Raw genomic sequence first — 13,791 nt, 5'->3', positions numbered from 1 at the left:
GAACGTCAAGGGAGAGTAGACAGACCTGTAAGAAGGCTCTAGGACATCTTGAGGAGTTTACAAGACAACTGTTGCTTATTGTCTGCTGATCCAAGAGCCAGCAGCAAGCCAGGCTTGGGAAGAGGGGAAAATGGCCATACAGGCTGATACTTAAAAGAGGGGCAAAGGGAGAATATCAAAGCAAGCTGAGAGAGGCTTGGACTAGGAGTTGGAGAAGTAAATATGTATGAAGTTTTTGCCCATCAAGAGGGTTGCAGAAAGAAAGTACTGAAAATCTCAGTGCTACCATGTCATCATATTGGATGTGGCCTACTGAAATATTTTGTTAGTGTGTGCTTATGTGCCTTTGAGTCATCTGTCGATTTATGATGACCCTTTTAATTCCATAGGGTTTTCTTAGGCAAGAGCACTCAGGGGTAGTTTTACCAGTTCCTTCCTTTGAAATGGCACCTGGTATTCATTGGCAGTCTCCCATCAACTTAGCTTCCAAGATCAGATGGGATCTGGTGCCTTCTGTCAAAAGAATTTATTTATTTATTTATTTATTTATTTATTTATTTATTTACTCATGACATTCTGCTCTGCTTCTCTTGCTCAAAGAAGCTAAAATTTTATATAAAAGCAACACATTGACAAACTAAAACTATCAGTAGACAAAAAACTTAAGCAAGAGCCTAATACGATTTTTGTATTTTCTTTGAGGAAAAACAAGTAACAGTTATCATGCACTATCCGGTAACTATCTAGATATGTGTACAGACTTTTATAAATGTATTTTAAGAAATCTTCCTGTTTTGACTATAAGTAAACTTTCAAAAACTCCCCAGATTTAAGTATCATATTGTGGTTAGGCAATGGGAATAGGATTAATACAGACGCAGGTGCCTCTTATGCAGCTTTCAGTTTATGCTGAAAGCCGTGTGATGGAAGAAACAATGGTGTGCATGTCCACGGCGCATGCACCGCACAACATGTATGAACCCCATTATTTTCGATGGGGCTCGAGCATACGCACTCTTTGCCTTACGTGGGGTGTCCGGAATGGATCCCCCATGCAAGGGCGCACTGTACTGCATGTGCCTATGACTGAAGTCTATTAAAAGTTTCTGTGCCCACTGATCTTGTCACATAGATGGAGGGTATGTTCTTGGAAGGCTCTGTTACAGTGATTTATTGTGTTTCTGATATAACAATGAGTATATGCATACTTGAAATCTTTCCAATGTGAGTGGAGAGCACAATTTATCTAAGGAAACAGATTGATGTGTACTTCAGAAATAATTGTAAAATACCATAATAATACCTGGCATTGTAAGCTTGTAAGACTAATATTTGTTTATCTTATTTTTGGCAGGCCCTTAGTGTTACGGAAACTCTGATCAAGCCTCTGGAAAGGTTCAGAAAAGAGCATCTTGGAGCTGTAAAGGTTTGTTAATGTTCCCCCTCCTCTAAGTATGTTTTGAGTAAAGAAGCAGGCTGGAGATTTATTTCTTATAGATTAAGGGTGGGTCTTTAGCCAACATCATAAATAAAAGGGACCATCCCTAATTGATCATACTGTATATATAATATTGGATATTTCTCACAGTATCAATGGATAATTCTTCTTCCCTGTGATTACTTAATTGAAAATTGTAATTAAGTAAAGCTTCAGTGGTTTTGTCCTTGTTCTCCTTCCATTAGTAAGTGAATTTTTTTCTGTTCCAACAGTCTTGTAGGAATTGACTGCAAGGGCTTTTAAAATGTTTTTATCTGTGTGCCACCTTGAGTCCCTTCTGGGAAAAAAGCAGCATACACAATAAATAAATAAAAAAAATGCTGTCTTGCTGACTTTTATTGTTCTTATTGATATGTTTTAAATTATTTTAATTCTGTGGATAGTTTAATTATATTTCAAGAGTAACTTCAATATGTTTTACCAGTGTCTTTTCAAGTGCTTTTAACTGTATTTCTTGTAACTTTTATAAGGTGCCTTGTGTCCCAGTATAGGGGGAAAAAGTGGAACATAAATGAAGAGTGGTGATCATGATGATTATGTCATGATGATGCTATGCTAAATATACTTAATAAAGATTGAGACATAAAGTGAGACTTTCTTCTGAGTAAATATACAAGATGATGCAGTAACTTGTTGATTTGAATTTAAATAGTTTGATAGCATTGCAGATTAAGATGGTCTGCCCCAGGAGGCTTATTGATCCAGATTGATACCTGATGGCTCTTGTGGAGTTTCCTGTTGCCTTGGCAGGTGATCTTGTCGAAGCCTTGGCTGATCTCTGGAATAGGGAATTGGCCAGGGCTGTGGAAACGATTGCTCTTAAACGTCTCCTCCCACAGAGTGGAACTAAGCGAGCACCCTGGTTTGCCCTGGTGATCAGATAAGTGGGATGGAGATTAGAGCGACGATGGTGGAAGTTCCAGAGTGAGTCTGACTGAACATGGGCTAGAGCTTATTAGAAAGTCTATGCTGTGGCAGTGGTGGCAGTGTAGAACTCCTTCTTCACTGCCACAATTGCATCTGCACAATGTCATCCAGCGGAGCTGTTTTGAGTGGTCAGGGGTCTTGTCCATTCCGCCCCGCAAGAGCAGTATATAAACCACTTGTTAGCCTGCTGTGAAGAGATTGCACAGCACTTTGAAGATAAAATCGCTTGGATCCGCTCCGACTTGGACGCTGTAGTTGATACAGTTTTGGTGGCTGTAACCTTGGTACCTGCTTGCCCAATGTTATTGGATACTTTTCAGTTTGTGCATCCTGAGAATGTGGACAGAATCTTTGGAGAGCTGACAGCCACCATATGCATAGGGGATCCATGCCCATCTTGGCTGTTGAAAGCAGCCAGAGGGGACAGACTGACTGGGTAAGCAAAGTAGTGAATGCCTCACTACAGTAAAGCAGGTTCCCAGCTTGTCTAAAAGAAGCTGTAGTAAGGCCACTACTGAAAAAATCTTTCCTTGATCCCACCAGATTGGAAAACTATTGGTCATTCTCAAATATCCACTTTTGAGGCAAGATGTTGGAACGTGTGGTGGCCTCTTAGTTCCAGGGGTTCTTGGATGAAACAGATTGTCTATGTCCATTTCAATTTGGCTTCAGACCTGGCTATAGGACAGTGACAGCTTTGATCACCTTGGTGGATGATCTATGCAGGGAGCGGGAAAGGGGGAGTTTTTCCTTGTTGGTCCTGCTGGATCTCTCAGTGGCTTTCAATACCATCAACCATGGTATCTTTCTGGGTTGCCTCTCTGGGATGGCACTTGGTGGCACTGTCTTACAGTGGCTTCAGTCCTTGGAGGGACGAACTCAGAAGATGGCATTGGGGGACTCCTGTTTGGTCCCCCTGGCCATTGGCCTGTGGGGTCCCTAAGTGTTCTGGTTTGTCCCCCATGTTATTTAACATCTACATGAACCTCTGGGAGGGGTCATCTGGAGTTTTAGGGTGCAGTATCACTAATATGCTGATGACACCCAACTCTATCTCTCATTTCCATCTGACTGCAAGGAAGTTGTCTTTGTACTGAACCAGTGTCTGCTGTCAGTAATGGACTGGATGAGGGTAAACAAATTGACACTTAATCCAGGCAAGACAGAGGTGCTCCCAGTCAGTCGGAAGGCAGATCAGGTAACAGGGATTCAGCTTGTGATGGATGGTGTAACATTCCCCCTGAAATCTAGGCTCACAGCTTGGGTGTGATCCTGGATTCAGATCTGATGCTAGATACCCAGGTTTTGACTGTGGCCAGGAGTGCATTTGCACAGTTAAAACTAGTGTGCCAGCTATGCTTGTTCCTTGAGAAGTTGGATCTGGCTATGATGACACATGCCTTGATTACATACTGTTTAGACTATTGTAACATGCTCTACACGGAACTGCCCTTGGAAACTGTTTGGAAATTGCAGCAAGTGCAAAATGCTGAAGCCAGGTTGTTGACTGGGGCTGGCTACATGTCACTCCCCTGCTAAAACAGCTACACTGGCTGCAGATCCGTTTCCGGGCAGAATTCAAGGTGCTGGTTTTGACTTTTAAAGCCCTAAACAGCTTGGGTCCAGACTATCTGAAGGCTTATATCTCCCTATACAAGTCAGCCCAAATGCTAAGATCGGCAGGAGGGGGCTTTTTCACAGTCCCACCACCTTTGCAGCCTTCTCTGACTGTGGAACTTCATGCTATGGGAGGTCAGGCCCCTTCCTGCTCTCTTTCTGCCAGCAGCTGAAGACATTTTTATTTAGCCAGGTGTTTGGTGGGTAGATTTTATTTGAGTAGTGTGGTATGCTGTTTTAATGTTTAATGATTTTTACTTTTTTTAACTATGCTGTTGTTAATCTATGTTTTGATGTTGGTAGTATTTAATTATCGTATATACTCATCTAAAAGTCGACCTCATGTATAAGTTGAGGTCAGGTTTTGGGGCCAGAATTATGGATTTTGCCAAGACCCATGGATAAGTTGAGGGTAAACTTTGGCTGTTCCTTCAGTGTGTGTATGTGTGCATATGGCAAGAGAGATTCTTATTGATGCTTTTTGCTTCATCACTTTAGCTTTCATTTCAGCCAGATGTGCAGGCAGGAAAGGAACTTGTAAACAAATAGCAATATCAATCAGTCACGCATGACTCTTTCTGCTTGATTCCAGAGAGAAATAAACTCCTCTCCGTACTGCATGGGGAAATCTGAAAGAGCTGCTATCACATTGCCATAATGACTTGTAAATAAATCGACCTGGGATTTTGGGGTCAGTTTTTGGACTTATAGACGAGTATATACGATATTTTTTACTTCTGTAATCAATGTTTTAGCTCTGTCTTTTTTTGAGTCCTTACAAGAGGCATTCCTTTTGCCTCAGATAGGAAGAAATGCCTCTTCTGAACTGCTGTGAAACAAAATTTGTTTTTTTCCCCTTCAGAATTATTGGTTTTTAAAATATAATACATTAAATTAATTGATTTAAATGTAACACTACTGTTGTTGTAGGTTTGCATTTTTAAAAGAGCAAGTTATTTAAAAAGAAGTTTTGGTTTAAAGCATTAAATGGTTAAATAACACAGTAAGAGCAAATGTGATGTTTTCACAGTTTAAATGATCTTGCAATTTAAATTATTTATAGGATGAAAAGAAGAAGTTTGATAAAGAAACAGAAAAGAACTACAGTTTATTAGACAAGCATTTAAATATGTCTGCTAAGAAGAAAGAAGCTCAGCTATTGGAGGTATTGCCATTATTATTTTGTCAAAGATAATTCATCCTCTTACTAGAGAAAAAGTAATTTGAGTAGCACTGATTCTCTTGAAATTAAATTACTAGCATATAATTTTATTTCTTTTAGAGTTCTACTAGGAAGACATGTTAATTGTGTGAATTATGCATATGACACGGGCACATTATACACTGCTTTCAGCATATGCTGAAAGCAGTGACGGAAGAAGCGCCGCTGTGCGCCAAAAGGACTAATGACGCGCACGCCCATGGTGTGCACATGCCACCGTGAGCATGAGCCCCATTACTTCTAATGGGGCTCAAGCATACGTGGAATTTCTTTTACATGGGGGGTGGGAAGATCTGGAATGGATCCTCCATGTAAAAGAAGAAACCACTGTATATGTTTTAATATGGCATATGTTTTAATGAAGTAAACAATGAGCTCCTTGTATCTCTGATGGGAGGAATTTGTGCAAATTAGGTGCTTTTTTACATTGTTCACCAAATATATTTACTTTATCTATTAGGTGTGGAAATTACAAATCATTGAAACTTAAAAGGATATTTTTATTATTAGGTCACAGAAACATTTTGTTTGACTACAGTGTGCTGTATTTATTAAAGGCTTCAGAATCTTAATGCAAAAGACAGTACAGTGGAATGTATCTTATGCCGCAATTATCTCATGTTAAAATTACAGTATATACTCATGTATAAGTCTAGAAATTTTAGTCAAAAAATTGATCCAAAAAACCTGGGTTGACTTATCCATGGGTTAGTTCAAGTGCTGTATTTTAACTCAAAATAGGAACTATCTCTTGATCTGAGATGAGTGGCAAAAGTAAGAGATTAGTCCATTCCGGGAGAACCTCACAGAAGGACCAACCCCCTCTATTCTCTCCACTGTGGTTTCCTCTTCTGGCCTTTTTGAATGTTTGGACAGAAAAATTGTAGCATTCTTCAGCATCATTTTCCTTTTTTTTCCATTCTTTACATCCTTTGTATCATGCTCCTAAGTTTTACCCTCGACCTATACATTGGTCATATAAAAATTCATAATGTTGGCCCCCAAACCTGCCCTTGACTTATACATGAGGTCGATTTATAGTTGAGTATGTATGGCATATTAATAATAATACTTATTTATTTATACCCCACCCATATGGCCTCTTTGGGCCCTTTGAATTATGTGCAATTAAAAAATTTCACATGTATTTCCAGTTTTGTGTTGAATTGTGGCATCTGCACTGGATATGTTTCTGTACCTATCTTGCAAAGGATATGGAAATCTTAAAACAATGTTTTCTTTATGCAGGCAGACATCTTAGTGGAGCAAAACCGAAAACACTTCTATGAGCTATCACTTGAATATGTGTGTAAGCTACAAGAAATACAAGAACGGAAGAAATTTGAGTTTGTAGAACCTGTAAGTAGTGAATAATACAATCCCTGAAAGAAAATTTTAGGATGGAAGACTAGTAAAAGTAAAATTTTCATGTAGCGAAGTGCTCCAAAATTCTGGATCCGAAGGCCATGTTAATGCATGCTTTGATGAGTTAGTTTTCTCAGTGTGTCTTTTACTTTCCAAGGTGAAGAGAGATGCAGTTTATGCCTAAGTCATATTTATGCATACACACAGCCATGAGGGAATTACTTATATGTAATGTTCCCACACTTTTGAGATATTAGCAAATCACAGCCATTTGGGTGATGTGCTAGTTGTGTCAGCATTATTGTAGCAAAGTGACTAGTGTGATTTAGTATTTATCTGAAATACCCTATATATTCGTGTATAAGTTGAAAAATTTCAGTAAAAAATGACTTCAAAAGCCTGGGTCAACTTACACTCGGGTCAATATTGTATCAAGCCTCCTCCCAGCCTGGCTGTTTCCTGAGGGGCTAGCCGGGGTGGAGGGCCAGTGCTGGCTCCCCAAGCCTTGTCCCCACTATGGCTGCCTCTTGGGAGACAGCCAGGGGGGAGGATGGAGGGCTAGCACTGGCTCTCTGAGCCTCGTTCCCTAGCCTAGCTGTCTTCCAAGGGAACAGCTGGGCTGCAGAGGGAAGGTAGGGCAGGCGTTCACCCCTCAAGCTTCCTCCCCATCTGGCTGTCTCTCAAGGAGATGGTAGGGCTGGAGAGGAAGGAAGGGTGCTGAGAGTTTTACCTCAACTTATCCACGTGTCATCTCAAAATCCCTAATTTTGGCCCAAAAAGCTGTCCTCAACTTATACATGAGGTCGACTTATAGTCTAGTATATTCAGTAGATCTAAGATTTGGAGAAACCAAGCTTAAGCCTAGGGGCAGCTTTCTTACATTTTTGCATTTCCGAATGATCCTTTTAGTTATTTCTATTCTATAAATTCTAAAAAATTGTTGTTTTTTGCATTAAGAGTATTAAGTATCTAGGCACTACCAGGAATTGAGTTTGTTGTATTATACAGCGTTTACTTGTAGCAAAATGGGCTTAGACTTTTGTGATATTAAAAGAAACCATTTCCTTATGATCTGTGCTAAAAAAGCTATTTTTATTGTGTTCTAGGTCTTGTCTTTTTTTCAGGGTATGTTTACTTTCTACCATCAGGGATATGAGCTTGCCAAAGATTTTAACCACTACAAAATGGCTCTGCAGATCAATATCCAGAATGTAAGTGAAGATACTCCTTTTAATTTAAGCAAAAATAATATGGATTTTATTTATATTTAATGAATAAATAAATAAATAAATAAATAAATCAGTTAAAATATGTTTCAATGCATCTTGTTTTACACTTATTCAGTTTTGGGAGGGGGGAGTTCTGTAATGTGAAATAATAATCTAGAGAAGTTCTAGGTGATGTAATGCCATCTTCAGGCTAGTGAGTGGTATGACATGTTAATACTGTATGCAGTACTTTTTCTGCCACCTATTATTGTAGTTTTGGGAGACATTTAGCCTTCTCTGTCAGAGAGTTTTGTTGCCACAACAATCTACAAACTCCAGGATTCCATATATTAAGCCATGACAGTTAAAGTGATGTCAAATTGTATTGTTTTCTGCAGAGCAAATGCAGCCAAAGTCATGAAAAAATGAAAAGGATATAACTTTTTCTAATGTACATAGTGTGAACGTACAAGTTCATGCAGGTTTTTCATATATACACAGTGTTTGTCGTTTTTTAAACCAAGAAACAATCTTATGGGGTATGTACCTGTGCAGCTGCATTTATACAGTGGACTTTGTACTTGTGTTCTTTTTAAGAATGATCCCAAATCCAGAATTCTCTCTCAGGACTATTTTTATAGTCTACTATAAATGTTGCTGTCTGTATTATTTATCATATTTTTTATACTGGAGTAAAATATGTGATACGTTGTAGTAGTGCACCATAAGAAGTCTTCTTGCACAGTAGTTCTTAGAAAGTCTTCTTCTCATGGCCCTCCAAAACAAGCAATCAAGAATCTTTCAAAGAATAAAGTAAATAGTGCAACAATACCATGTTTCTGTTGATTACATATGTTTTTTTGTCATGGGTATTAGTGATTGAGTCAGAGGGGTGGAATTTTTAACAATGTTAACACTTGACAAATCTTAAGGAGTGTCAGTGGGGATCAGTGACTTTGAGATGATTCAGTTGTTCCTTTATGTAAAAAAACTGAAACATTCTAGAGCAGTGGTTTTCAAATGATGGGGTGGTGGGCCTGAGAGTTGCTCAAAGAGGTTGCAAAACTTGGAAGCTCTGATACCTTCTCTTCCCAAACTGTTTTATGGATAAATTCACACATGTGTTGAGGTAAATATTGAATTTACTTAAATAAAACTGTCCTAATTTGAATGACATTAGTCTTTTATAAAGTGTTCAAACATGAATATGCGAATGAAAATATTAACACTAAATAAAATGTTTTCATTCATTTACTATGTCAAGGGGGGCACAGTGTCTGCATGCAGATGTCATGCTACGTATAAATGTAGATGCAAGGGTAAAAAATTTGTGTACCATTGCTCTATAGATAAACTATTAGGTGCAGTCTAACATTTCCAGAATGTCATATTGGATTCTCTTAAAATAAAGAATCGAAGTGCCCTTCCCATGCACCTTTCTTGGCCTCATTATGCTTTCTTTGAGCTATGTAAGTTCTTATATTTGTTGCCAGGTGAGACCCAGTGTGATGTAGTGGTTTAAGCATTGGACTCTAACTCTAGAGACCAGGGTTGGAATCCCTGCTCAGCCATGGAAGCCCTGTGGGTGACTTTGGGCAAGTTGTACTCTCTCAGCCTCAGAGGAAGACAAAAGCAACCCTTCTCTGAATAAATCTGGCCAGGAAAACCCATGATAAGTTTGCCCTAGGACTGCCCTAGGAAATGATTTGAAGACACATGTAAAGGTCATATTATATCAGCATATCAGAAGCAGTTTCAGAAAGAGTTATTGGTCAATGTGTCATCTCTTTTTATCTCTCTCAAAAAAGTGCATAGAGTCATCTTATTTTGCATAATTTTATTCTGTGGTCTAGTGTTTCAAATCTCAATTCCATAAAATGATAAAAAACCTCCATTTTTTCCCTTAGAAATGTCAGACACCAAGAGAAGTTTTTAAAAATCCCCTTGTTTTCCTTTTTAATAGATATACTTTGTTAACTGTTTTAAATTATAAAATAATTTTAAAAATCTTTTTTTTTCTTATGTAGACAAGAAATCGTTTTGAGGGAACAAGGTCGGAAGTAGAAGAGCTCATGAATAAAATCAAGCTAAATCCTCAGGAACATAAAAGAGCTAATCAGTTTTCAATGGAAGGCTACCTTTATGTGCAGGAGAAAAGTAAGAGACTGTTTTTATAATTTGTTGAGTATAAGTGTTGAGAATACTCATGGCGTATCTGTTGTAGTTACATTTGATGGGGAAAAGGCAAGATATAAATAAAGTTTATAGTTACAGTAACACAACGCATGTCATGATAAATAGGGGCGGTGAGCAAATATTGAAAATACTGCTAATCAACTTGCACTGAGGGAATAACTTGGAGAGCTCACAAAATAACTGTTTCTTCACACCCCAGCAGCCATTTTTGCCTTCTCCCAGTACACTCTCAAAACCATTAAAAGAATGTCTGACCATGGGGAAGTATGATCCGCCATTTAAATAATTTTTTTCTCCCGAGTCCTGTTTCATAAGTAGAGAGACCTTATACATCTGTATGTGGCCCATGAGCCATACTTTGCCCTTATCCTGCACAGTGCATCTTTCAAAATTTTGTATAGTGTTACATAAGCATTTTGGCAGCCTTTTATAGGAGCCCTATATAGGGACCTTCCTGTCAAAACCTCCAGTTCCTTTTTGCCTCCCACTGCAGCAGCATCAAGAGGAATCAAGTTCATTGATCATTGATTGGTCTCATTATGGCCTTCTGGACAGTTTGTCCCCAGAGTTGGCCAGGTTTTTTGATTTGAGTTGTCTAGCATTTGTCGGTTAAAGCTGCACTTGCCTTCTAAGTCTCTTCTCAAAGGAGATGCTTCCTTTGAAAAGTGCACGTCTTGTGGCACTAAATAAAAGCATTCGGTTCTGAGGGTCACAGTCTTACCCTCCCCAGGTCGACAAGCAGCTTCCAAATTTCTGCCAGCCATAATGTTGCCACCATGTCAGCATTCACATAGATCCCACTCCTGTTGCCTTTGATCCTGCTTGGGTTTCAGTTCAGCTTCTGAGATATCTTTGCACTCCTGGTCACATTTCAGCAGCTGTCATTGGTCTTGACACAGAGGCCATCAGCCTTACTGTCATTGTAGACACCATGTTCTAAGGCAGTCAGGGTCAACTGACTGAATCCTATTAGAATCATAGAATCATAGAATTGTAGAGTTGGAAGAGACCTCTAGGGCCATCTAGTCCAACCCCCTGCCATGCAGGAAATCTAAATCAAAGCATCCCCGACAGACAGCCATCCAGCCTCTGTTTAAGACCTCCAAGGAAAGAGACCCCACCACACTCTGAGGCAGTTTGTTCCACTGTCAAACAGCCCTTACTGTCAGAAAGTTCTTCCTAATGTTGAGGTGGAATCTCTTTTCCTGGAGCTTGTATCCATTGTTCCGCATTCTAGTCTCTGGAGCAGCAGAAAACAAGCTTGCTCCCTCCTCAACATGACATTCCTTCAAATATTTAAACAGGGCTATTATATCACCCCTTAACCTTCTCTTTTCCAGGCTAAACATCCCCAGCTCCCTAAGTCTTTCCTCATTGGGCATGGTTTCCAGACCCTTCACCATTTTAGTAGCCCTCCTTTGGACACGCTCCAGTTTCTCAATGTCCTTTTTGAATTGTGGTGCCCAGAACTGGACACAATATTCCAGGTGGGGCCTGACCAGAGCAGAATAGAGTGGGACTATTACTTCCCTTGATCTAGACACTATACTTCTCTTGATGCAGCCTAGAATCACATTGGCCTTGTTAGCTGCCGCATCACACTGTTGACTCATGTTCAACTTGTGGTCTACTAGGACTCCTAGATGCCTTTCAAAGGTGGTTTCATTCAGCCAGGTGTCCCCCATCCTATATCTGTGCATTTCATTTTTCCGCCCTAAGTGCAGTACCTTACATTTCTCCATGTTGAATTTCATTTTGTTAACTTTGGCCCAGTTTTCTAGTCTGTTCAGATCACTGTTCAGGTACTCTAGGTATAGCAGCTCTTCAGCTTATGACAGTCATTATTGGCAGTACTATGCTTACTACTATGAGACTGAGGCTTGACAACATTATTATCTGGCCAATAAGCATCCTTGGCCTAAGTGTCAGGAAGAGACTTCAGCCATCACCTCCAATGAGCATGCTCTTTAGCTAGTGAGACAAGCATTGCAGAAAAGACCTTTGTGGGGGTGGGAACAAGAACCTGCATTGTCTAGATTTCTACTGGTCCAAGAGGTTTCCACATATCCAACAAAGGTGGCTCAATCTTCGCCCACTAATACATCAACTCAATGTGTGGAGGGCTCTGGCCTTCTGTGTTGACAAGACTGCAGCATTTGAAGCCTCACAAAGACTCCTTGTCTACTACTCCTCAATGAAGAAAGGACTGCCTGTTTCACTGCAGTGTTTTGTGAAGTGGGTGGCTTTGACCATCTATCTAGCATACCAACTGGCTTCAAAACATCCTCCAGCTTGAGTTTGAGCCCATTTCAGGCAGGCTGTTACTGCATCTTCGGCAGGGACGTAGCCAAGGGGGGGGGGGTTCTTGGGGGTCCGGACCCCCCCCTCCATTAGAAAAATGAATGGTGTGCTGCTGCGACGCCACACTCTAGCCCCATTATAATGGTCGCACTCAGTCTGGACCCTCCCCCCCCTTCCTAAAATCCTAGCTACGTCCCTGTCTTCGGCCTTCCTGACTAGAGTGCTACTCAAGGACATTTGTAAGGTGGCTACCTGGTCACAGTCCATGATGCTCATAACCCACTAAGAGTGGAATAGTAGTCTTGGGTTGACACTGATTTTGGGAGGGCTGTATTTCATTGTAGTTCATCTTTAATATATTTTGAAATTTGACTTCTGTACTGTGTTTAATGTTTCAGGGCACTTTCATTCCTTAAAACTGTTTCTATATCATTATTTGCTTTGTATGAATGAAAAGCATTGTGCTTATCTTTCACACTGATGTCTTACATTTCACTTACTGTTCAGTAAAGTTTCAACTTTTTTTGCAGTGACGTTCCCACCTCCTCCATGTTTAGCTTGCTAGTCTCCCATTTGTGTGAGTCATAGAGACCACAAAGAGGGACAGTTTGCATATCTGTAACTGTCATTCTTTGAGTGGTCATCTCTGAACTCATACAACCCTGATCATCCTCCCATTGTCGTGTCCTGCCTACTCTTGAAACAGGTGGATTCACTGGGAAGGCCCTGTAATGGGCCATTGGAAGTGAGTGATGCTACTGCCAAAAAATCTATGTAAGGTTTTAAACTATTTCAAAAGATGCAGTGCACAGGCACAGGATAACCCATTTATTCACCTGTGATCATTTGAAGAGCTACAGTTACAGGTATGCAACTTGTTCTTCACATCCATGGTAGTCATTTTCCAAGTCACTGCAGCCATTTTTGCCCTCTCCCAGTACACTCATAGTTTAAACAAAATTTTGCTCCCAAATCCTGTTTTACACTTTAAAGCTTAAGGAAGTAGAGAGACCCTATACATCCACATGTGTCTCATGGGCCACATTTGCCCACCCCTGTTTTATATTTGTACACCTAAGGTTCTTCAAAATCTAAAAGAGACATAAGTTGATATATTTCTGTGCACACATTTCTCATTTAATTATGTAGGTTTTCTATTGTACCTTTCTGTGATGTTAACAAAAGTAATGGGTTTCAAGAATTTGGAGTAAATATTAACAAAAGTAAGATTTATTCAGTAAAAAGCAATACAATCTGGGCAGAAACAAGCAGAAGTCATAGCTTACATGTGAAGTAAGCTTGACATAGTTTACATGTGAAGTACTATGTGACATAGCTTATGTATTTCAGGGCAAAATATTTGAAGATATGAAAAGTACAGTATAACTCCTTTCTAAAAAGCAGATACTCTCCTCTCATGTCTTGAGCTGTAAGGATAATATGCCAGCATGACAAAA

At 39.7% G+C, this 13,791-nt stretch overlaps 1 protein-coding gene across 3 annotated transcripts in view; it reads left to right on the top strand.

Annotated features, from left to right (window-relative positions):
* ARHGAP10 (Rho GTPase activating protein 10) overlaps positions 1–13,791 on the top strand; it is a 130,271-nt gene that overhangs the window by 43,459 nt on the left and 73,021 nt on the right. For 2 of the 3 annotated variants that reach the window (XM_089525712.1, XM_089525713.1), the window contains exons 4-8: positions 1,355–1,426; positions 5,106–5,207; positions 6,513–6,623; positions 7,736–7,840; positions 9,865–9,994. In XM_089525712.1, coding sequence (XP_089381838.1) covers positions 1,355–1,426; positions 5,106–5,207; positions 6,513–6,623; positions 7,736–7,840; positions 9,865–9,994 — 520 coding nt within the window. Of the gene's footprint in view, positions 1–1,354; positions 1,427–4,659; positions 4,734–5,105; positions 5,208–6,512; positions 6,624–7,735; positions 7,841–9,864; positions 9,995–13,791 lie in introns of those variants that run through there. The other variant, XM_089525714.1, reaches the window with a different exon arrangement.

The sequence above is a fragment of the Sceloporus occidentalis genome, unplaced genomic scaffold (genome assembly GCF_023333645.1).
Source record: "Sceloporus occidentalis isolate IW3139 unplaced genomic scaffold, rSceOcc1.0.p SCAF_5, whole genome shotgun sequence".
Lineage (NCBI taxonomy): Eukaryota > Metazoa > Chordata > Lepidosauria > Squamata > Phrynosomatidae > Sceloporus > Sceloporus occidentalis.
Note: the sequence above shows the minus strand (reverse complement) of the source record. Positions and strands in the feature narration are given on the sequence as shown.